Source organism: Myotis brandtii, unplaced genomic scaffold, assembly GCF_000412655.1.
Source record: "Myotis brandtii unplaced genomic scaffold, ASM41265v1 scaffold456, whole genome shotgun sequence".
NCBI lineage: Eukaryota > Metazoa > Chordata > Mammalia > Chiroptera > Vespertilionidae > Myotis > Myotis brandtii.
Genome location: NW_005367431.1, coordinates 2024305 through 2050394, shown reverse-complemented (window position 1 = coordinate 2050394; position 26090 = coordinate 2024305). Strand labels below are relative to the sequence as shown.

Here is a 26090-nt window from a genome sequence, read left to right as displayed (position 1 = left end):
TTTTTCAAGATGTTTTATAGTTTTTGGTTCAGTGATTCTTTTTTACTTAATTTTTGGATGTGGTACGAAGTTGAAAATATTTTCTGTTATCCACTGAATTACTTGAGCACCTTTGTTGAGTTCCTGATGAAATAAGTAGTTTTCTAGGAAAATATAATTTACCAAAGTGACTCAAGAAATAAAAATCCCATATAGACTAATAGTCACAGGAGGAAATTAAAATGCATCTTAGCCCAGTGGGTTTTATGAGCAGTTTCAGTTATAGTTTAATTATAATCAACCATGTAGAGCAGAGAAAAAAATAGAAAACACATCCTTTTATTTTATAAAGTTAATGAAATCTTGATAAATAAAAGCTAACAAAGATGGTACAAAAATAAAACTACTGGTAATTATTTTGTTATATCTACTTCTATGATTTTTTCCAGAGCAGTTATCTATGTAGTAGTTATACATTTTTAACATACTAATTTAGAACTGCTTTTCTCCCATTTTATATGTCAAGTCTTTCATTATATTAAAAGAATATGACTAAGAGTATTTCTTTCAGAATCTAAGGATTTTATAGTAAGGAATCTATAAATAAAAACACATTAGTACATCAATTATTACAAAACAGAAAAAGGTACATGCCCTTGACCGGAATCGAACCTGGGACCTTTCAGTCCGCAGGCCGACGCTCTATCCACTGAGCCAAACCGGTTTCGGCTGTTTGTTTTGTTTTTTAAAAAATATGTTTTTACTGATTTCAGAGAGAGGAAGGCAGGAAGAGAGAGATAGGAACATCAATGATGAGAATCATCCATCAGCTGCCTCCTACATGCCCCCTACTGGGGATGGAGCCTATAATCCAGGCATGTGCCCTGACCAGTAATTAAACAGTGATCTCCTGGTTTATGGGTCGATGCTCAACCATTGAGCTACACTGGCCAGGCAGGACCAGAAATTTTTATTTTCATGAAATCCAGTTGTTGTTTTTTTTTATGGTTAATGCTCTTTATCTTTTTTAAAACTTAAATTCTTTATTGTTGAAAGTATTATATATGTCTCCTTTTTCCCCCATTGACCACTCCCTGACTGCTCCTGCCCCCCAGCACATGCCCTTGCCTCCCTACTGTCTGTATCCATTGTTTATGCTTATATGCATGCGTACAAGTCCTTTGGTTGATCTCTTACCCCCCTCTTTCCAACCCTCCCCTGCCTTTCCTCTGAGGTTTGACAGTCTGTTCCATGTTTCTATGACTTGCTCTTTGTCTTTTAAGAAATCATTGCTTGGCTCTGGCCAGGTAGCTCAGTTGGTTGGAGTATCGTCCTGATATACCAAGGTTGTGGGTTCGATCCCTGGTCAGGGCACATACAAGAAGTAACCAATGAGTACATAAATAAGTGGAACAATAAATCAATGTTTCTCTTTCTCTTTGAAATCAATCAATCAAAATAAATATATAAATAAAAAGAAATCTTTGCTTAACCCAAGGTCACAAAGATTTTTCTCTATTTTTTTTCAAGATGTTTTATAGTTTTTGGTTCAGTGATTCTTTTTTACTTAATTTTTGGATGTGGTACGAAGTTGAAAATATTTTCTGTTATCCACTGAATTACTTGAGCACCTTTGTTGAGTTCCTGATGAAATAAGTAGTTTTCTAGGAAAATATAATTTACCAAAGTGACTCAAGAAATAAAAATCCCATATAGACTAATAGTCACAGGAGGAAATTAAAATGCATCTTAGCCCAGTGGGTTTTATGAGCAGTTTCAGTTATAGTTTAATTATAATCAACCATGTAGAGCAGAGAAAAAAATAGAAAACACATCCTTTTATTTTATAAAGTTAATGAAATCTTGATAAATAAAAGCTAACAAAGATGGTACAAAAATAAAACTACTGGTAATTATTTTGTTATATCTACTTCTATGATTTTTTCCAGAGCAGTTATCTATGTAGTAGTTATACATTTTTAACATACTAATTTAGAACTGCTTTTCTCCCATTTTATATGTCAAGTCTTTCATTATATTAAAAGAATATGACTAAGAGTATTTCTTTCAGAATCTAAGGATTTTATAGTAAGGAATCTATAAATAAAAACACATTAGTACATCAATTATTACAAAATAGAAAAAGGATATGCTCATCTCTGTATATAAAATTTTTTTTGAAAATTCAACTATTTTAGCTAAAAGCTTTTATTACACTAAGAGTAGGATAGTTTATTTTTATTCTTACATATTTAATAAGTACCTCCATTTCTACTAATTGGTAATACTAGGACACATTTTGTAATCTGCTTTGATCACCACTGCCCAGTGACAATCCATATTATGAATACTATGAATATCCTTTTAGCTCATTTAAAAACATATTTTAATTGATTTTAGAGAGAAGGGAAAGGGAGAGAGAGATGGAAGCATCAATGATGAGACATCCCCCACTGGGGCTCAAGCCCGCAACCTGGGCATGTGCCCTAACTGGGAATCGAACCATGACCTCTGGGTTCAGAGCTCCAACACTCAACCACTGAGCCACGCTGGCCAGGCCTTTTAGCTCACTTTTAAAATTTTACAGTGTGCTTACATAGTCCTTAAATATGACTAAGAATAGCTTTCTGAAACCAACAGACACTACTACACTTATTAGTGAAATATTGAAGAAATGTCCACTAGAGCAAGAACAAAACAGGAATGTTCACTCTTTCCCTAATTAACATTATTTTGGGAATTCTGAGACAGTGCAATAAGATGAACATTTGCATTTGCTTAGAGTTCTAAATGTTAAAAATGACCTTTTCATGATAGAGCTTTGAGTTGACTCAAAGGTAGGATAGTTTTTACAAGATTGCAGTTTGAAACATCAATGGAATACAAAACACATGCACACCTGCACACACCCACCTACCTTTTAATAGAGACTTCCGTTAAAAGGTGATAGTAGTAGATTGGGCTAGCTAGTAGAATGGTGCTAATGGCCTCTAATTCTTCATTGAAGGTTTATATGTGTGTTGTGTTTTTTCCTCATCAAACCAGAGTTTGTTGGTAGTCAGTCACATTATATCAGACTAGAGGCCCAGTGCACGAATTCATGCATGGGTGGGGTCCCTCGGCCTGGCTGGCGATCGAGGCCGGGAGGGGGGGGTTGTGCGGGGAAGGGACTGCGGGAGGTTGGCCAGCTGCTAGAGGTTGGCTGTGGGAGTGCACTGACCACCAGGGGGCAGCTCCTGTGTTGAGCGTCTGCCCCTTGGTGGTCAGTGCACATCATAGTTACCGGCCGGTCGTCTGGTCGTAATGATCACTTAGGCTTTTATATATGTAGATTGCAATCTGTAGCTACAGCTTTCCTTTTTTTCATTGCGTAGAAAGATTAAATACTGCATTTTCACCTGACCATTTAAATATTTTATATATTTAAATTTTCATATTTAAGTTTCCTTTGATTTTATATTTTCTGTTTTTCTTCTTTGATCTCCCAAAAGAATTTAAATGCTGTAAAACAGGTGGGTCTGGCTGTTTTCTTTTGTCCATCCCCCCCGCCCCCCCAATCTGTCTCTTCCCTCTTCAGTTTATAAATCAATCATCAAAGGGCTTGAATAGCAAGAACCCATAAGAATTATGTTTTACTAGTAAATAACAAGAGAAAAAAGTGGCACCAAAGAAAAGACATTCTTGCTAGGATGAGAAGCTTGGCTTAATACTAAAGGTGTGTGCTTGTTTAGTTCTGGTTATAATCTTATAATGTGTCCAAGGCAATAGCTTAACGTTGGTTACAATGAAGCCCATTTAGTTTTGCTTGAATATTTATTTCATACTCATTACATACCCTAACCCTAACCAAAAGGTGAAAAGGTGGATGAATGAATGGATGGATGATTGATTCATTAAAGAACTCAATAAATTTTTGTTGGTACACTACCCTACCTGCCATAGACAACAACAATAAAATGAATAAGACAATTTCAGCTCTAAAAGAGATTAAGAACCATTAATGCAAGGCAGAATGAATAAACAGATAAAAATAGTTATGTTAGAATTTCATGTCATATTATTCAGCACGACTTGTGCTTAAGGAAATTATTAAAACAAAACTTGTTTTTATAGCATCTATATTTCCTTTTCTGTATCTTTAATGAGCTTTTTGTTTTATTGTTTTTGTCTTATATCTAACAGGAGAATTTGGTGAACATGGGGAAATAGGAAAAACTGGGGCTTCCTAATTGCTTTAGGGAGTGTAAATAGACAACACTTGGTAATGAAACATACTTGTATGTTGCTAATAATAATGCCCCCAGTTGCATAATTTGGGTTAAAGGTGTTTTAAACCTGTGCTTCAGTAATTTGGGTTTCTCATGAAATACTGGGGCAGGAGTATTTTTACTGTAGATTTAGTTTGAGGAACAGTAGAAATGTCTCTGTCCCAAATGGCCAACTTTTTATTTTATTTTAGATCTTTCATTTATTTTCTAAGAAATTCCTTTTCAAATAGATTTTCGAGATAAGAAGCATCATTCTTGTTGATGATCATACTGGAAATATCAGGGGTGACCTAAAAAAACAAATGTTTGCTTTTTTATTTTAACATTGTCATTTTTGGCAATTTGCATAACTGCTCTGTGTCTGAATTTTACTTTTGTTAAAGTAATAACTCTAGAATTTTTATAAGGTTTAAAATAAGTGTCCTTATTTAAACATCTGGGAAGTATTGTATGAACCCAATGTATAGTTAGGTCTATAGCAGTGATGGAGAACCTTTTGAGCTCGGCGTGTCAGCATTTTGAAAAACCCTAACTTAACTCTGGTGCCATGTCACATATAGAAATTTTTTGATATTTGCAACCATAGTAAAACAAAGGCTTATATTTTTGATATTTATTTTATATATTTAAATGCCATTTAACAAAGAAAAATCAACCAAAAAAATGAGTTCGCGTGTCATAGGTTCACCATCATTGGTCTATAGTATAGTAGTTAGGAATGGAGATTAATATCCAGATGACTTAGCTATGAACCCTATCTTTGCCATTTATTAGCTCTGAACTCCTTGACAAGTCAGTTTACTCTGGTGTGACTCAGTTTCCTCATCAACTAAATAGGATAATAAATGGAATCCTTCTGATATGTTTGCCAAAGAATTAGATAAGTTAATACATGTAAAATACTTAAAATAATTCCTGACATTATAATACATGCTCAATTAATGTTAGCTATTATTTATTCATAGAGAATGGGGAAAAGGAATGTATGGCAAATTGAACTTAGTTTATTTTTTCTAAGTTTTAGCTTTCTTTTTTATTATATCTTTTGTTAGAGATGTTCATATATAACAGACTCGATTATTTTGAATTTAGTATTATTTCTTTATGTTCTGATTTTTCTGATGGAAACTTTTATCACTTAGTGAAATGATCAGAAACCAAGAATCAGGAGTGAAAGGGAGAAGAAACAGAAACTAGAAATCAGCTTTAAGAGATTAAAAACTGGTAGTGCTCCTTTAGTCCTTACAAGTGTTTCTCTTTTTTAAAATAGGTTTTTATAAATCTAAAAGCAACTATAATTAAAAGATGATGTTGCTGTTAAGCATCTGTGAGAGTGAATTTATAACACTAGATGCCCAGTGCACGAAATTCAGGCACGGGTGGGGTCCCTAGGCCTGGCAGGCAATAAGGGCCATCAGGTTCCCTGCCTCCCCACCTCTCCGCCTCCTTCTTCGCTCACTGCCCTGCGCACCACCACCACCACCACCACGCAGCTCCCTGCTTCCCTGCCTCCCCCCTCCTCCTCCCTCACTGCCCATTTCCACCGCCACCCACCCCTGGTTCCCTGTCCCAGCCCAGCCCGGCCCTGATTGGCCAATCGGGAGTTGCTGGCTGGGAGAGGGGTCAACTGCCACCGCAGGGGCAGGCGGCAGGCCAATCAAGGCCTGCCAGCAGGGGGAGGACCAGGGGAAAGGACCCGGGAGGTTGGCCGCCAACTCTGAGAAGGGAGCCGGCCCTTGGCCCTCCTGGGAAAGGGGCTGTGTCCACCGCCACCCACCCCAGGTTCCCCATCCCAGCCCTGGAGGCCCAGCCCCAATTGGGTGATCGGGGCCTGCCGGCTGGCGGGGGAAAAAACCAAGAGATTGGCCAGCAGGCAGGCCCCATTGGTGATTAGGGCCTATGGGCTGGGGGTCAGTGTGCATCTGCCCCCTGGTGGTCAGTGCACATCATAGCGACTGGTCATTCCGTCTTAACAGTTGCTTAGGCTTTTATATATATACATGTAACCCCTAGCTTGCAAGAGAATCTCAATCATGTCTGTTTTCCCCCTCCCCTTTTTGCCATGAAATTGTTCAGTGATTTATTATAATATGTTGTTTACCTACAGACCTGATTCTTTTCCCAACGTACATACTCCATAACTTAAAAGGAACACCTATAAGTTAAACTAGTGAAAGATCCTATTCTCCCTTTGCCTCCCTCCTCTTTTTTCAAATCTTTTTTTTAAAAATTAAATCTTTAATCTTCAGATTATTACATTTGTTCCTCTTTTTTCCCCCCATAACTCCCCTCCTCTCAGTTCCCGCCCCACCCTTTTTTCAAATCTTTATTGAATATCTATTATGTGCTGAGCAGTATGTTACTTGCTGAGCATATAAAGATAATTTCTGTTTTCAAAGACAGATAATTATAATAAAAGTAAATACATGATTATAATAAAAGTGATATGTACCCCTATATGTAGAGGTATATGGAAGGTGAATTGGAGACAGAAGTAGGGTGCCTAACACAGCCTTAAGTGTAGAAAAGAAGACTTCCCAGAGGAAGTGACAGATAAAATGAATTTTAAAGAAGCACCAATTAGCCAGATTAGGAAATGTGGGGAGGGAGAGCTAGAACAGCAAACTAATAGGTTGATAGACTTGGGAGAATATGTTACCATTTAGGAACTCTAAGTGGTTCAATAGGACTCAAGACAAGTACTAAGACTAAATATAGCAGGTATGGGAGAATGGTGAGATAAGAGACTAGATAGAAAGATAGTCATTGGGTCAGGTCTTGAAGGATTTTTTTGTAAGATGTGACAAACACTTAAATTTGTGTTGCTCTAAAGATCACCGTGTCACCACTGTTGAGAATTAATTAGAAAGGGACAAAACTGGAGGCAGGTAGAAAGAAATTATTATTGCTTTAAGCACACACAAGAGGATGTCAAATTTGAGAGCTGTGTTCCACACACAATTCTTTCAGACCAGGAAGATTTAGAAAACTGTTTAAACATATAGAAGACTGTTTGCCCCAAGTAAACAAATCCCAGGCAAATCATTTCAGCCCTTTATCTTTTTTCCTTTAAATATTTATTTATTTATTTATTTATTTATCTCAGAGAGAGAGAGAGAGAGATTGAGAGATTGAGATTGTTCCACCTGTTCGTGCATTTCATTGGTTAACTTTTGTCTGTGCCCTGACCAAGGCTGGAACCTGCAACCTTGGCTCATCTGTACTATGCTCCAACCAACCAAGCTACCCGACCAGGACCTGTCATTTTTCTTTTTAAATCCACACAACAAACTGGTAGTCAGCTCTTCCTTGGATTTTAGCTAATTGGATACTGTTTAAATTTAGGGCTTTTTCAATAAAATAAATTATTTTCATGTTGAAAACACAATCAAATTTGCATCTTGAAGGTGTGTGTTTTTGTGTGTGTGTTTAATCCTCACCTGAGGATATTTTTTATTGATTTAGAGAGAGGGAAGAGAGAGAGAGAAACATCAATTGGTTGCATCCCATACATGCCCCAACCAGGGATCAAACCCCCAACCTCGATATGTTCCCTGTCCAGGAATCGAACCTGCAACCTTTGTGCACAGGACTACACTCCAACCAACTGAGCCAGGGAGCATCTTAAAAGGTTTTATTTTGTAGCTACATTTTTACAGTTGTAGTAGCACTAATAAAGATGTGCTTTTGAGAAAAGTGAAACTAGGATTGAGCTAGTTGCTGTAGCGCAGACAGGTGAGCAAAGGCACAAGTTGTCCATATTTTCTCTCACCTCACTAGATTGTTTTCCTAGAGTGTTGTTTTTCACTGTTACAGTTTTAAAAACAAGACTTAGGAAGGTATATATAATCCAAAACATTATCTCTCTTTGAACTTAGTTAATGTATACATAACTTTTTTTTTTTTTCTGTGCTTCACCTCCTAAGTGAGAAAGACTGAGGGTTTTGAGGGAAAGGAATGGATATTTCCTATTGGAAAACAAAGAATAGGGTGCATTTGAATTACTGGCTAAAGCAGGTTTGATAGAAATACCCGTCACATAGTCATCCTTGGTTCTTTTGTAGGAATTACTTTGGTTCATAGTGTGACCAGGTGCTAATTACTGAGAATTTTTATTTGGTAGAAGATGGTTGTATTCTTCTGCACATATGCTGGAAAAGAATGTGTAAGGAGATTCCTTATTAGAAATTTCTGAATAATGTTTACAAACATAGCTATCATCAGACATTTCTTGTATTCTCACTGGATATGTGGCTGAGTGTTGGTAATATTAATATTCCTTTCTCAGTCACTTAATGTGAAATTAAGGGCCAGATGAGTTTCAAAGAGTTATGAAAGAGAGAGGAGGAAGCAGAGAAGTGGCAGTGGCTAATAGTCATCTCTCTGAGTCACCAGCAATGAATGCCACTTTACTGGGGAACATTACTTGATTTCTGACTGGTTAGTTTCTACACATCATTGATACCTTCTGGTTCCTTAATAGAGGCCAATTGAGATTTAGTTTTTATGAATGTCTTGTGATTTTATAAAGCATGTTTTCCTTTAAGATAAGACTATTCAGTCACTTTCATTGTAACTACATAAAATCTACCTTCAGCTCATGAAAAAGTACAATTTGGAGTAGAAAGAATATTATTAAATGGGTGGCCAGTAAGATGAATGTTGTTTGGTTGGTAACAAATGGATATAATTTTCAGTAGTTCTGTAAATTGAAATAAAACCATTATTTTTCCTTAGACTTTGAGTTATTATTAATAGTCAAAGACTTTAACTGAGAATAGAAAAAGAAGTAGTAGTTCAGTTACTAAAGAAAGAGTACAAAAAAGAAAGACCCAGCTGAACCAAACTTTAAATTCTCAATAAATTCAGGCCTTGCCTTTTAAACAAAAAGAAAGAGTATAAATAGCTCAGCAGTTTGTACTGAATACTAGTAAAAGGAAACTTTTTTTTTTAACCGTCAAGATTCCTTCAGAGTATACTGCCTTTAGTAGTTGATATTTAGTAGTTGGTGCCATGGAAATAGATACCACATGCTGATGAAACGTGGAGTTAGTGCTTTGAAATACTGGTTTGTTATTACTGAAAGATTTCTGTGTGTTTTAAAACTCCTTTAGGTTCAGCGTGTCCAATAGAACGTTTTGCAGTAATGGAAATATTTTATATCTGCACTGTCCAGTGTGGCTATTGAGCACCTGAAATGTCACTAGCACAACTGAGAAACTGAATTGCACATTGTGTTTAATATAAACATATTAAATATTAATATAAATGTAAATAATCATATGTAGCTAGTGGTCATAGTATTAGGCAGTATTGACCATAGTATAAACATCTTTAAATAGTTGAGAACTGAGCAGCACATTTGATAACTATGTCATTAAAATATATTATAGTGTAATTAATATTTACTTTTAGTACATTTGGAAATGTTGCTTTTTATTTTGTATCGGTTAAAACTGAAGGAACTGCCCTGGCTGGTGTGGCTCAATTGATTGGGCGTCATCCTGTGCACTAGAGAGTTACCGGTTTGATTCCCAGTCAGTGCATGTGCCCAGGTTGCAGGCTTGATCCCAGGTGGGGGGCGTGCAAGAAGCAGCCGACTGATATCCGATGTTTCTCTCTCTCTCTCTAAAAATCAATAAAAGTATTTTAATATGTTTTTTAAAATATATTTTTTATTGATTTCAGAAACGAAGGGAGAGAGATAGAAACATCAGTGATGAGAGAGAATCATTGATTGGCTGCCTCCTTCACACCCCCTACTGGGGATAGAGCCTGCAACCCAGGCATGTGCCCTTGACTGAAATTGAACTCGGGACCCTTCTGTCTTAATATGTGTTGTTTTTTTAATTTATTTTCAGAGAGAGGAAGGAAGAGGGAGAGAGGGATATAAACATCAATGATGAGAAAGAATCATTGATAGGCTGCCTCCCGCACATCACCTACTGGGGATCCAGTGAGCCCGCAACCCAAGCATGTGCCCTGACCAGGAATCAAATCGTGACCTCCTGGTTCATGGTTTGAGGTTCAACCGCTGGGCAACACCAGCAGGGCAATAAAAAATATTTTTAAAAAACAACTGAAAGAACTATAGTATTGGGAAGATGACAGAGAAAGTTAATTGAGGAGTTTGTTGTTTACTTCAGGTCTTTTTTTTCCCCCTTCTTTTTTTAATCCTCACCCGATGATATTTTTTCCATTGATTTTTAGACAGAATGTAAGGGAGGGGAAGAGACAGAGAAAGAGAAACATCATTGTGAGAGAGACACATCAATTGGTTGCCTCCTGCATGTGCCTTGACCCTGCCCAGGATCAAGCCTGCAACTGAGAATCACATCTGGGACCCTTCATTCCTTGGGCTGAAACTCCAACCACTGAACCAAACAGGCTAGGGCTCAGGTCTTTATATATAGTCATCTTCCCAATGAGGCCCTTCTGTGCACACAATTTATAATTCGGCATTCTCTCTCTCAGCCCACCCTACCTCACTTTCCTGAATGATTTTATTCTATAGCATTTATCACCATCTAACATACTAGAAAGAAGGCATGGGAACCAGAATTATAGTATTTGATATAGAAAAGGAGGCAGGTGTATTTGTTTGTTTCTTGCATCCAATGAGCTAGCCACAGAAAGAAGCCAGTGTTATTTGGGGTAAGTGAATGAATATCTGGTGATACCACTGGCCCTGCATCAACCTTAACCTACTCTGTCTCTTTCAGGCTAGTTCACATGAAGTACAATGCTTTCTGCTGAGTATCTTGAGCCTAAGAGTAGTGATTATATGAGGTTTTATGTAAATCAAGCATGTCAAACTCTCTGCCCATGGGCCGCATGTGGCCCACAACGAATATTTTTGCAGCCCAGCCCATATAATGGTATATAAGAAATTTTAATGGTATATAAAAGATTTTAATAAAATCTTCGTAACTTAATTTTTACAATATTCTGTTATACATAATTATTAATTATTAATAACGATCTACAGCGTTCGCTAATGACTGATTACTATAATCGTGTTGCATTCATTTCCCTTATGCGTCTTACACGCAGGCGCACCATTTCTCTCCAGTAATACTAGTAGCGAATATTTTAGCAGCCGATGGCCACATCATTAGTCTAGCACTGATTTGTTTGGTGTGCGCAACAGGAAATATTTCGCTTTCGGAAAAAAAGAAAAACAGCTTTATTTGCGTTACACTTTTTTGTGCAGTTATTCAGTGTCTGGTAAGTTAATGTCGAAGAAAAAATATTAATTTTTATTAAAATGTTCTATTATTTTATATTAAAAATTATTTATTTCATCCCTTTGTATTCAGCATGTCTCTATCGAAATAAACCTTTTCTATGAAAATTGAAGCTTTTGTTTTTTTGCGGCCCACATAAACTTAAACCTTGTTTATTTGGCCCATGTTAGCCTTTGAGTTCGACATGCTTGATGTAAATATTCACTGACAAATTTGTCTCCTTTGAAAGTTACTACTTGCAAAACAATAGATTCTCAAAAACGATCATGAACATGCCATTTTTCCCCACAAAAGTGAGATCTCACAACAATCTGAGTTGTTTGGAATGACAGAATTAGTCCATGGTCTCTAGCCTCCATCTGTAGCACTTTTCACCTTAGTTGTCTTTTGTTACTAAATTCTCTGAGTAAAGCTTAAAATCGAAGAATGCTGTTTCTTCCCTTCTACTCAAGGTTAATAAATACTTGTCACATGTCCACTATCCATTAAGTTATGCCAAGAGAGTTTAAGGATAGATACATCATGGTCCCTGCCCAGGAGCTGTTTCTAGCCCACTAGAAAAGTCTGAAGATCACTGTAATTCGGGTACAATGTCCAAACAGTACAATCAGTCATGACTAGCTCTTTACCTCTCCAGTCTTATCTCTTGATGCTTATTCCTTTTTCTCATCTCTGTCATCCCTTCTGTGACTCTTTCAGTTTAGATCTTACTTCTTTCAAGGTATTTTCTCTGACCTCTCAGGACAAAGTAATAGGCATCCATACCCCAATATGTGTTTGCGTAGTGCCTAAGTACTCATCAGACTCTATTGTAGATCCTATAAGGGCAAAAACTGTTTTCAGCACCAACACATTGCTGAGCACATAACCAGCGAAGAGTAAATCTTTATTGGGATTTTGCTCGAGTGACTAAGGAAAGGCTTATAATAATGGAAGCATCCTCTCGCGGGGGTTGGCTGTTGGCAGTGTTTTGGTTAAGCTCGTGGTGTGTGTGTTGTGGTGTGGCGGTGGCAGCTGCAGGGAAAGAGTTTGGTGCGATGTCTCACACCATTTTGCTGGTACAGCCTACCAAGAGACCAGAAGGCAGAACTTATGCTGACTGTGAATCAGTGAATGAATGCATGGAAGGCGTTTGTAAAATGTATGAAGAACATCTGAAGAGAATGAATCCTAACAGCCCCTCTGTCACATAGGATATCAGCCAGTTGTTTGATTTTATTGATGATCTAGCAGACCTCAGCTGTCTTATTTACCGAGCTGATACCCAGACATACCAGCCTTACAACAGAGATTGGATTAAAGAGAAGATCTACGTGCTCCTTCGTCAATAGGCCCAATAGGCCGGGAAATAGTTGTGTTGCAAGCATTTGGGGTTGGGGGTGGGCTTGGAACACAGGTGTGTACAGCTATCTGTAGTGGAAGTTTTGTATTATAGTAATCCTGTTTCCATTTTGGTACACTCTAGCCAGGATTGAATGTGTTAGATGAAATGTGAGGATCTTGTTCAACTGGACTCCCATCACCTTTCCTCTCTCTCTCTCTCTCTCTCTCTCTCTCTCTATTTTTTTCTTTTTACTTAAACATTGTTATGATGACTTAGAAGGAAGTTTTTCTTCGTCAGTTAATGTTGATTCCAATCCTTTATATCTGCTTTATAACATTCACTGTACTAACCCTTCTTCAAATTGGGGTGGGGGGTAGTGACAGTTTAATTATGTGCTAAGATAAAGTCGTAGTGAAAAACAAATAAATGTTCTTTATTTGTTAAAATAAATAAAGGAAGGAAGGAAGGAAGGAAGGAAAATTTGAGCCAGTTCTTAAAGGATTAGTAGGTGTTTCCTACATGGATCTGGGAAAGAAATTTCAGGCCAAGGGAACAATTTCTACAAGTAGATGAGACCATGAAGTGTTTACAAATGACTAGCAAGGCTTTCTAATTTCCACATGAATTTTTAGACACAGGTTATTAGTTGTAGGCTATCTCCTAAACTCTCCTGAGCCAACTAGATTAGATTAGAATTAGGTCATGGGGTACAGAATAGGAACTGCTCCTCCCCCCAATTATAAATGCAAAAGTTGAAAATTAGTCTCTTACTTGAATATGTGCCTGTGTGGCCTTTTAATAATTTCTGTTGGTCAACCTTTCCTAGAGGAAAGTCGCTTTTCCCATACCTCCCACTAGAGCTCTCCTCCTTGAGACATCTCATGCAATAAGAAAATAATATGCCGAATTAAGCTGAGAGAGATGTGATTAAAATAGCTAAAAGCTTACTCTTCTAGGTAATCCAATTTATATTGGTACTTTAGCATAAAGCATATTTAAATGAAAATTCTCTTCTGATTGATCTTGTAAACTGTTGACTGAAAATATAAAGCATGTTTTTATGTGAGAGTATGATATGATATGCTTGCCAACAGAAAGTTGCCACTAAAGGTTCTGTGTGCTCAGCTCTTGGTAGGTTACATGCAGTGTTTACAAATAGTTTTTAATAAAATGAGGCTCTGGTTAGAGGGCTTCAAGTACTGTCTTAATCTAAGCTATACTTAAGTTTCTTTACCTGTTAACCTTTATTTGTATAAGGCCTGCTTGCTCTTTCCCTAAATAAAATAGGAAAAGATTCATAATTTTTTATCTAACTCTTCCATTCCTTGAGGCAATGAGCTTGGAGGAAAAGTACTCTAAAAAGAGTATCTTTTATTGGATGACAATTAGAATAGTATATAACGCATGGGAAACTAGAATGAATTCAAGGCTTTGTTAAATTTTAAAGCCATCAATGGGCCAATATCTTCCCCTCTCTCTGCTTGTCTGTTTTTCCAGTTGGCACAAAGTAAATATTTTTGGTCAAGGAACATTTATTGGCTTGGTTACATAGGCAACAGAATTAGCAGTTTTGAGAGAAATCTTATTGTAAAATACGGACTTCCTTGGGAAATGAATATATCTTTAGGAAGTAAATATTTCCTTGGCCGCTTATACAAGAGCTGAAGTGAGTCCTGGCATTAGAATCAAGAGACTTGTGTTTTAGCCCTGGCTGTAAGCAAGGCATTTAACCTCTTTGACCATCAATCTTCTTTTTCGTAAGGAGTAGGAGATTGAGCCAAATGATCACTAAGAATCTTGTCATTCTTTTAGGTTTTATTGCCACCTTCACAATAACTTAAAATCAGCCTTGAGCCATGCCAAGATGGACAGTTAAATTTGGTGGGTGGTAAACAGCATCTATACCAAGATCCATAAATCTATCTGTTCTACTCTTGTGGTCCTGTCAACATAGATTTTACAATGCTGTTTCTGGGGTGTGTGTGTGTGTGTGTGTGTGTGTAATTTACCTGATTTAAACTTATTGACAGTAATATTTTTGTCTGGACTGTTCCATCTGCTTGATGTTTCTGTGCACCAACTCTTATTGTGTTCACACTTCCCCCTTGGCCTGTGTCTCCCAGTTTGCTCTTTGGATTCATGATGCAGAAATGTCATCTTCCGTTTCTGACTAACCTCTTTGTAATGACTAAGTTTTTTGTCATGTACTGTAATCTGGCTGCTCTTAACCTGGCCTGTCCTTTATGACTTTTTTTTTCTGTAAGAACTGTGATAATTATTGCTTGCATTTATTGGGAGCTTTTCATGTGCCAGGGACATTACAAAGGGCTTTTAAAAAATATTATTTTTATTGATTTCAGAGAGGAAGGGAAAGGGAGAGAGAGATAGAAACATCAATGATGAGAGAGAATCATTGATAGGCTGCCTCCTGCATGCCCCCCTCTGGGGATCGAGCCTGCAACCCAGGCATGTGCCCTTGACCAGAATTGAACCTGGGACCCTCCAGTCCGCAGGCCAACGCCCTATCCACTGAGCCAAATCAGCCAGGGCTCAAAGGGCTTTTTAAAAATGTTCATGTCATTTCATCCCTATAACTGCCCTGTACTGTTTAGTATTGTATTGCCCATTTTACAAATTAGAAAATTGAGGCTCAGAGAGGTGTGAAGTAACTTGCCTAGTGTTACCACCAAGTAATAGATTTGAAATTAAAATTTCATTTGCCTCCAAAGCTCATCCTCTTAAGCAATATGCTGTGTTATCTTCATGATGATGGTGGTGATGTGATGATAACTATAGTATGTTAAGTACCTACTGGGTACTGGGCAATTTATTTGCCCCCTTTGCCTCCCCCATTTTACAGTAGTGGAAACTGTTATTGCATATGTTACACTTTTAGGCTAATATATTTATTATTATAAGTGCCAGAGTTAGAAGGTATTAGAAATTCTTACATTGGAGCATTCTTTCAATTCATTTTTCCTTTTACTCTCTTTCCTATTTTAATGGTCAGTATCATACCGTTTTTCTGACTACTATCAGTATTAACAATTAAATGTTGGCTGAGTATTTCTTCACTTTCTTTCCTTACTGATGCCTTAGCATTGTCATTTTCTTATTTGCTACCTTTGCTTTTTTTGTGTGTTGTTTTTTTCCCCCTGTATCAAAGCAGATAATGGGGATAAGACAATGGGGGTGGGGGAGAGAAGCTACCTAAGAAAAGGCAAAAGGAAAGCCCAGGTACTAGAAATCTTCCTGTGATCTCAGTTTGAAGAACAAGGATTTAAACTAAAAGGTCTTTGTTTTGGGGTAGCTGTTATTTGTTGAAGGAATATTAGGGCTTCAGCACTTAAAAAGTTGGTGACATAAGCACGGGATTTGACCTCACTAGCTTTAGTTTTCTTATCTGATAATAGAGCAAATCATATATTCTTCACAACACATGGTTAGTTGTGATGATGATGAAATGAAATAACCTACGTAAAACTCCTTAATATAATGCTCAAATTGTTAGTTCCCCATTTCATCTTCAAGTGTTAGTGAAATAATCCAGAGCATGTGACCAAACACTGGTAAGTTTGTGTTATGTGTGGCTTTTTTACATTTAGAAAATTTAGTGTTAGCATACACAGGCATGTATGTAAATAAAAATTCATCATGTTGTATTCTTAATGCTGTCTATATGTAAATTATATCAATGAAAATGAAATATCAGTATGTAAACTGGACTTTTGGTTGCTACTTGTGGTTAGCTGATATGTCCGTGTATTATACCAAAAATGTGGGACTACTCCTTTGTATTTCCCAAGATCAAATATGTTATTGAACTATGGCAAACAAGACAAATATTGTATAATACCTTCCAAATATTTATATCAAGTTTACTATCTTAGTAAGCAAAGTGTTCAGAAACATTTCTTCTTATTTTTAGAAAAAGTATATTCAATCCTAAAATAGCATTCCTAATGTTATTAATTCCCAGTATGTAGATCTTTTTCTGATTTGGATATGCCACTCAGAGGTAGAAATACAATTTTAGAGCAAGCAGGGAAATGTGAGAACAGTCTGATACTTTTTAAGCAAGCCTGTATCTAAAACATACCTTTGAATGGATATCTGCTCCCATTAGCCTGCTATGCATAACCCTGATAGTTTTTTGTGTGCTTAAATTTATAAGTTCTTTGGTAGGCTCTTGCGTAAGCTCCCATTCTTCTGTGTCTTAAGTCTGGAGAGCAGGAACCAAGCTCAGTATCAGGAAAAGTAGGTGTGGACTTTTAGGGCTTGCCGCTCAGCAGCTAGAATGTGGTTGGCAGTCTCCTCCCCTTCCTGCACTTCTGCTCTTCACAGTGTGCACCCTGGAATGACAGGCATTCCTGTGTGAAGAGAGCCAGCGTGAAGACGTTTTTATAAGAACCTCCAGTGCCCAGGCCGGGATACAGGGAAAGAGAAACTCCGGCAGATTGACCTCATGCCATTTCCTGATGTTTGGCAGTGACACAGAGAGAGGAGTGCACGTCCCCTCCTTATGTGGATTTATCTTTTAAGAAAAGTTCGCTTTGGTCCGGGACAGTTTGTTGTCGTGAGATACATCAGACAATATAATCATGGGGCAAGCTGATGTCTCCAGACCGGTAAATCCAGATGCAATTGGTGAGTAATAAAAGGCAAAGAAATAAAATCTTGACAGACAAGGCAGATCTACAGGTGAAGTTGAATGTTTTAAAGGGATTTGAATGTAAGGAATTTGACGTTTATAACTTTGTGAAGAATAAATGAAAACATATCAGTTATTTTTCACTTAGTTGTATTAATCTACCACACATAGTTTTGTTTTACTTGGTCCCTTTGGAGTTTTTTTTAATCTATAATATTGCTAGGAAACCATCTGTTAATTTCTTGACTTTGCAGAAGATAAGTGCTATAAGAAACTCATATTTAGAATTCAGTGGTGTTTTACTAGTATTTTACAGGGCTTGGGCAATTGATAGGTATATATGGTGTAGAACTAGACCTGTTGACTTCTATAAACAGGACCATTTTAAAGAGTTGATTTATTTTTTTAGACTGATTTATACAATTTCCAAATAAGTCTCAGGCTTTTTCCATTGTGCTGGTGTTTCCATTTCTCATGAGGCAATACTTTGGTATAAATATTTCTGAAGTCAGTACTTTACATTTGAAGTGTTATTCTCTCAGAGATAGCTAGAGATCAGGCTGATGATTGTGAGTGTAGCTCAGAGTTTCAAAGCTTTTAAGTGAAGTGCAAGTCCATTGTTACTGAAGACTTATTTTTCCAAACTTCTGAATCAGTGAATGAAGTTTGCTTGGTCAGAAGTTTTGTATAAGATGAAGATAGAAAGGAGGGAAAAATAATTTTAAATGGATATTCATTAAAGGGTTGTTAAATATAAGCACAGTGGAGGAAATCCTGTGAATCATTTCTTGACATTAATCTATTTTTTAAAAAGATGTATACCTTTTTTTTTTTTTTTTTACACTTAGGAAGCAGCAGAGAACATGTTCAGTCCTAGGTTGCCTTTTTTTTCCTTCAAAAATGAAAAATGTGGTTGACTTTAAAGAAAAGTATAAAAGAGTGGGAACACAGATTAATACTCCCAAATGTCTCATGATTTAATGTGATTTAGTTTCTAAAGGTAAGTTTTCTCCTGAGAACTTGCCAGATGAAATTCCTACAAAGTATTTCTCATGTTTTACTGAATCTGAGGCACACGGATTGCAAAGTGAGTCATTTAATAATAGATTTTTAACACTGAAGTCAGGACTTGACTCACTTTACCTTCCTTGATCACCAGGGCTAGGTCCATATCAATTCACTAACTCAAAAAAAAGTTTTATAAATAGAGAAAGTTGTAGAAAAGAATATAAAGGACTCTCTGAGGCCACTACCCAGCTTTAGAAATGAAATCTAAAACAGAGATATGTCTCACCCTATCTTACCCCTTTCTCTGTGTCCACATTCACTTATGATGACATTTTGAGCCTTTGCTCTCAGAGGTAACCACTCTCCAGAATGAGGTGATATTAGGCCCAGCCGTTGTGGCTCAGTTATTGAGCATCAACCTGTGAACCAGGAGGTCATGGTTTGATTCCTGGTCAGGGCATATGCCCTGGTTATATGGGCTTGATCCCCAGTGTGGGATGTACAGGAGGCAACCGATAATGATTCTCTCTCATCATTGATGTTTCTATTTCTCTCTCCCTCTCCCTTCCTCTCTGAAATCAATAAAAATATATTTTTTTTAAAAAAACAATTTGGTGAGAATAGTTTTGGGCCACTAAATTCTCTTGTGGCTTTAAAGATTAGTTTTTTATTTACAAATATAATAAGGACCTAAATAATGCTAGGCATTTATTTATGAGATGGAAATGAGAATGTTTGAAAAGCAAGAAATGGGTAAGCAGGTATAACTTAAGGATGGGTGGTGATATTTATGAAGAAAGCCCATCTAACATCTATATTCTACACAAAAAAATTCATTTGAGTAGATAAAGTTTGATATTTCTTATGCTTCTAAAGAAAAATGAGAATCAAATTCATAAATTTTTCTAACTACCAAGTATCCCTAATAAGAGACTGCTAAAGAAGAAATAGAAATCACTCAAGTATCTAACAAAAAGTTTTATATTCTCTCTAGATTTAATTTGGGGGGTTTTATTTCCTATTACCTAGATAATTTCTAGGTGACTATAAGCTATTTTAATGGACAGGCTCTGTTTATATTATTTATAATTTAGAATGTATTCTATTTGAGCAAATCAGGATTGGGTCATGAAGGTTTAACATTGACAACTTTGGGGACTTTTACCATTGTTTTAAAGGCTTTTACCAAACATAACAATTTTTAATGAAATTCAAAAAGCATTTCAGTGGGTAAGGGGTCTGAAAAGTCTTATCAGATTCTTTGAAACGATGCATGTCCAAAGTGAATTAAGACATAAATAATTTTTTAATATTTCTGGGCCAATAATATGGTAATAGGTTTTGAACTTTAAAATTGATAGTACTAGTTTTGGGCAAACCAAGTGATGTAAAATAAGTTACTGAATATATTGAATTAATTTATTATTTTTAAGGCACTGTGAATATAATAGTAAACCATGTATAGGTATAACTCATATCTAGTTGAGAATTTAAATAATTAAATTCAAAATATTAATACATTTGTTGAAGATAAACATACTTCTTTTTCTAAGTTAGTTGACTCCCTTGACTTATGATGGATGTCCAGAGCTATTAACCAAAAAGAGCCTCTTTCAAACAAATAATCTTTGTCTGAGACTCATATGCAAATTTATGAGCTGTCAATACCCAACTAAAGTTTTTGCCATAGGATCTTTCTAACAACTGGTGAACTAATTGAGTATTCGACTGCTGAGTAGGAATTTATGCTGTAGTGTCCATTCAAGGAAATAAGTAGTCATCCTCAGAAGTTCATATTTTAAAAATTATCCTTAAGTGAAATATGTCCATAGGAGAAAGTCTGTAGATTTACTCAGATAAAACTTTCAGCCCAGCCAGCGAGGCTCAGGGGTTGAGCGTTGACCTATGAACCAAGAGGTCATGGTTCGATTCTGGTCAGGGTATATGCCTGGGTTGCGGGCTCAATCCTCATTTGGGGCATGCAGGAGGCAGTGATCAATGATTCTCTCGTCATTGATGTTTCTCTCTCTCTCTTTCTCTCCCTTCCTCACTAAAATCAATAAAAATGTATTTTTAAAAACTTTCAAATAATTCTTCGTAGTTCTTGATCAACATAAAAGCTGTTTCTGTGTTTACTAGAATTCTTTACTTAGTATCATATTAAAACAACCAGTTCACGTGTCCTTAAATTAGGCACAAGGCCAAAGAATTTTAATAACCTCTCCCCAACCATTTAGTCTGGAACTTTCCTTCTCTTTGCCTTCCATTTCCTATCTCTAGCTTTTTTCTTCTTTTTTGACTCTTCACATACCTTTTATTAATTAATTAGCCTCTTTTTTTTTTTTTTGCTTTTCTTTTACATAGGAATTGTTTTAAAAGATACTGTATTATAATATTTCCACTTACATTCTTTTTTCCATTGTCACTTGATTCATTTTGCTCTAAAATCTGTACATGATAATGGGAGTAGTTCTGGGAATGGTGATTTCAAAATGTATCATTCTTTCGAGGCAAAATTAGTAAGGAGACTGCTGGATGAATAACAGTATTAACATAGGAATAAATAGTAGATGGGTTAATTAAAAATAAACTTCATAGGACTTTAAAGAAAAACACTTGGCATTATTTAGTCATCAAAGGTATTGGAGACATATCTCATATCTATACAGGTCTAACAATAAATGCTTTCTTCTAAGAAAGAAGGAACAGGCATACTTTCTGCATAAAATCCAGGAATGAGGAGGAAGCAATAGTATAGGAGTCTGTCGTGGACTCCTTATAGAATTTTCTGTTTTTCGAATGTGGAATAGCAATAAAAAATTATTGCCCGCTCTTTCTGCTCCATTGGATTTTCTGAATAACCTATTGTCACAAGAATGTATCCTTCTTTCTTCTTACAAGTAAAACTTTGGAAAGTTTAAGGGTTTTTTTGTTTTGTTTTTAATGAGAGAATATATTATATTCTATCACCTCACCACCAAAACTTACTCTCGCTCTGGCCAGTGTGGCTCAGTTGATTGGAGTGTCATCCTGTACACCAAAAGGTGGTGGGTTCAATTACCAGTCAGGGCACATACCCAGGTTTCAGGTTCAATCCCTGGTGGGGGCTCGTGCAGGAGGCAACCCATTGATGTTTCTCTCTCCCTCTCTCTTCCTTCCTCTCTCTCTAAAATCAATTTAAAAAGAAAAAAACCCACCTTCCTATTAACTTGGAATTGTTATCAAAAAAGTATATATATCGCCCTAGCTGGATTTGCTCAGTGGATAGGGCGTTGGCCTGCGGCCTGAAGGGTCCCAGGTTTGATTCCAGTCAAGGGCACATGCCCTGGTTGCGGGCTCGATCCCCAGTAGGAGGCGTGCAGGAGGCAGCCAATCAATGATTCTCTCTCATCATTGATGTTTCTGCCCGCTCCCTTTCTCTCTGGAATCAATAAAAAAATATATTTTTTTTAAAAGTGTATATGTCAAGTTGCCAAGGGCGAAGCAGCATCACTTCTTGATGCAATTATGGTCAGAAAACTGTTTTCCCAGAGTTTGAATCTCAGGACTATTTATACCTGCAAGGACATTACATACTAGTAGAAAGACCTTCTCCCTGACTATTAATTCTATTTCCCAAAGGTCAGAACTATGCAATACTTCCAAGGAAAGTTATGGACCTGCACTAGACAAAGCCTGCTTTGTTCATTAGTGACAGCTTTTGCTTTCTTTAATTCTGTTGCAGTTTTCTAAAACAGTTCTTTAAATCCAATAATAATCTTTTTTTAGAAGGCATAAGTGAGTAAGTACAATAATGTAAGTACTGTAAATTAATGTTTTCCATTTACAAAGTTCTGATGCTGTTAAAATGCTTGTGTAAAAGCAAGATCTGTTACAAGCTAGATGGACATAAAAGATAAATAAACAGATGAAACTATTAGATTATAAATAGAAGGAAACACAATATATGTAAATCAAATAATTATGCTGTACTCCTTAAACTTAAAAAAAAAAAGGAATTGGCACCTCTTGATAATGGAGTAAGTATCTTGTTGCAAAAAACTATAGATTTTAAAATTTTGGACAAATAACTGATTATAATAGAAGTTTCATGGGTAAAATGAGACTTTATACACTTTAAATCTAGATTTTTTTTTAAACCCGATAGGTATAAGAAGTAGAGGTAGAATTAAGACTCAGTAATTTTGTTGCTAATCACCAAACTTAGTGACAGGGAGAAGGTAGTGAAGGCTGTGTTGAAAAGTAAGTTTTCTATGGACTCCCAATTGCCTGTACCTTACCTTGCCTTCCAACGTGGTTGATTAAGAATTGGTTGTAATATGGATTCTAAAATGAACACTGTCTTTGACCTAGGGTTTATTGTTGAACTCTGTTTTATCCCTTATCTCTAGAAAGTAAAGTAGGTATAATAATGTATCTATAGCAAATAATTAATGATAACTTTATTGAGGATGAAAAATGCTAAGTAAATTTTAATAATACTATACATTTATTTTAAAATCACCCTAGAAATTCACCTGGAACAACTAAACTTAAACTAAAAAACTTGAATTAAATGTTGGCCATAAAAACTTGGGAGTTGAAGAAAGAAACTACTAAAACTCTGCATGATACATAATTTAGAAACAAGACTATGAAATGTGAGGTGCTACAACTTGAATGAGGGAGTAAAGTAGTTTAAATATCAGGGCATAGTTTCAGGGTATTACTCAAACTGGAAACTCCAAACTCTGATTTGATTAGTTATCTTCCTCTCCCAACAACCGCCCCCTCCAGAAAACATCAAGACCTCCAACTCTGTGAATTGCTTTCCTAGTTGCCTGCAGCTGCATGACTCAAAGAAAAAGATGTTTTCTTTGGAACACAGAATCGTAAAACTAAAGCCAGCATCCTACACCCTGTTTTCTGTCAAACAAAAGGAAACTTGGAGGGAAACTACCTTGTGTTGGCTCTCACGGAAAGAATGGGGTCATAAAGCCATTTTAAACTTCATAATTAGTTTAAACAGAAATAATGGAATACCCAAATGTGACTCCAAGCCTGTATTTCTTGTCAAATTGGAAATGGGAGGGAGATGGTCATAAAATCAGAATTATTGAGAACAAGTGGTTCTTGTACAAATTTGCCTAAGAACAGTTTCAAATTCACATCTCTTATGAGTATATTAGAGGCCCAGTGCACAGATTTGTGCACAGGTGGGATCCAGCCGGCCCACCCCGATGGGGGCCCATTAGGGGCAGGGCTGGCCAGGGGGAGGGGCCACGAGAGGGCGCCAGGTGTGCCTGGCCCATCATTCAGTCTGGATCAGCCAGACCCCAGCAGCAAGCTAATCTACCGGTTGGAGCATCTGCCCCCTGGTGGTTAGTGCCTGTCATAGCAAGTGGTTGAACGGCCTTAGCATATCATTAGCATATTACGCTTTGATTGGTTGAACAGACGACCAGACACTTAGCATATTAGGCTTTTATTATATAGGATAACAAATCCGAGGTATAATTGTATCAAAAATAAAAAAAAAAGAGGGATGATTTGTAGTTACATGAATATACTTTTTGTCGTATAATTTGTTGATTTGTTAGTTTCTCTTTCTATTGCAGTTTTCTAAGTGATGGAATTGAATTTTCTTCCTATCAGACAAAGATTTATAGTCAGAAACCTGAACTAGTGTACCAGTTTTAATAGATCCAAGAACACTCCAGAGATTAGTGACTTCAGTTAGATATAGTCAGCCCCTGCCCGCAGGATTTATGCATACTTTCAAACCCTTCATTCTATAGCTGGAAAGTTTACAGCTGGTGAATTTAGATCACTTTTAAATTTGGTTTCTAACTTCTTTAGCACAAGATTGTACTCATGGCAAACAAGGGTGGTATACTTAAAGAATACAGGACTAGAAGGTGTCGTTTGGGTAATCCAATCTGCTCACTTTAACATGTGTCACTACTTTAAATACCAAAAAAATATATCCTTGAGTGGTTTAATTTGCTTACTGTTTCAGACTATGATTTTTATGTGGTAAATAATTCCTTTTTTTTTTTTTTGGAAGCCTAATGTGTAGAAAGAATTCTTTTCTTTTGTGTATTTATGTATATGCTGGACTTCATTTAATAACTGTGATGGTTTGAAAGCTCTCACTTCCCATTGTAAAAAGTAAATGTTTTTTTCCAATTATAAAAGCCATACATGTTTATTGTTAAAAAATATATAGGAAGCTAGCAAGAAGAAACACAAGTCTCTCATAATCCTACCATTACAATATATTTACATTTTGGTTTAGTTCCTTCATTCTCCTTTTTAACAAAAATTAGCGTAGTTTAAATAATCTGATATGTAATTTACATATATATTTATATTCTACTTTTAATCTAGGATTATTACTCTAGAAATCATTTTAATGATTATATATTACTTTATATTAATTTTCCCCCTTTTTTTGTTTTTGGTTACTCCTTATCCAAGAATATTTTTTCCATTGACTTTTAGAGGGAGTAATAGGGAGGGGGGGGAGAAAGAGAGAAACATAGATAGGAGAGAGACACATCAATTGGTTGCCTCCCAAACTCACCCTGACCAGGGCCAGGGAGTGAACCTGTAACTCAGGTATGTGCCTTTGCCAGGAATCAAACCCAAGACCCTCTGGTGCTCAGGCCAACACTCTAACCGCTGAGACACACCAGCCAGGGCTGTTTTATATAAAATTTTCAGTTTATTTATTCATATACCTATTATTGTACATTCAACTCATCCCCAATGATTTACCACCCTAAATAGCACTATCAGAAGTAACATCTTTGAGAAGCTTTTATTAGAAAAAATAGTCATATAATTTATATAGAGTTGGAATTAAAATTTTGAAAAAATATGTGCATGACCCTAGCCACTATGGTAGTTATAAATAATACCTAGTTAGATAACAAAGAAGATATGCCCAAATGGAATTCAATAGTGAGAGACCAATACCTGTTTCATAGACTCTTCAAAGTTGGATTTAGGCAGACTGCTGAGTAGGTCTTTCCTATGAATTTTACCATTAGTCTACTTTCAGTCTGCTACCTTTCCTTCTTGGAAATACTCTTGGATTGAAGTAGGGAAGGCTTGACTGGCTGCCTCCCCACTGTCATTTAGTTATTTGAAGGTCCTACCCTTCCTATGTAGGACATTTGATAGAATCAAGTTTTTGTGATTTCCCTTTGGTGTCAGCATAATGGATTGAGTGTGAAAAGAAAAGATGATTTACTTCTTTCCCATTTCATTAATGATTAATCTGCTTCTCTTTATTATTATTATTTTCTGATATCTTTCATGCATGAGAACACTCTCATGATTCAGAATTTCTTTCTTTCAGGAGGCACCTACCTAAGCAAAAAATGTGTGGGAAGAATTTTATCAACACTTTATTTTAATCAGTTATAGGTGTTGCTCTTGAATAATGGCTAAAAGTTGAGTTTCCAGAGCCCTCCCAGACTAGTCTCCACCAAAAATGCCTAATAGTATGACTTAAGATTTCTTTCCCATGTATGTTATCAACAACATAAAGATCTGCATCCCATTTCTATCACTTATGCTATGTGCAAATAGAAAGCATCTAAAAAATGAAGCATACAAAGAAAAGC

At 36.4% G+C, this 26090-nt stretch overlaps 1 protein-coding gene and 1 pseudogene across 16 annotated transcripts in view; both read left to right on the top strand.

Moving 5' to 3' along the window:
* The window catches only part of PHACTR4 (phosphatase and actin regulator 4), a 76638-nt gene that overhangs the window by 19607 nt on the left and 30941 nt on the right, over positions 1 to 26090 (top strand). For 4 of the 16 annotated variants that reach the window (XM_005875105.2, XM_005875104.2, XM_005875103.2 and 1 more), the window contains exon 2: positions 17163 to 17465. The exons of 10 other annotated variants lie outside the window; for them this stretch is intronic. In XM_005875105.2, coding sequence (XP_005875167.1) covers positions 17420 to 17465 — 46 coding nt within the window. In that variant the 5' untranslated portion in view covers positions 17163 to 17419. Of the gene's footprint in view, positions 1 to 15749; positions 15753 to 17162; positions 17466 to 22694; positions 22698 to 26090 lie in introns of all 16 variants that reach the window. 2 more of the 16 variants (XM_014546819.1, XM_014546821.1) reach the window with 2 other exon arrangements.
* LOC102250250 lies at positions 12347 to 12846 on the top strand (annotated as a pseudogene).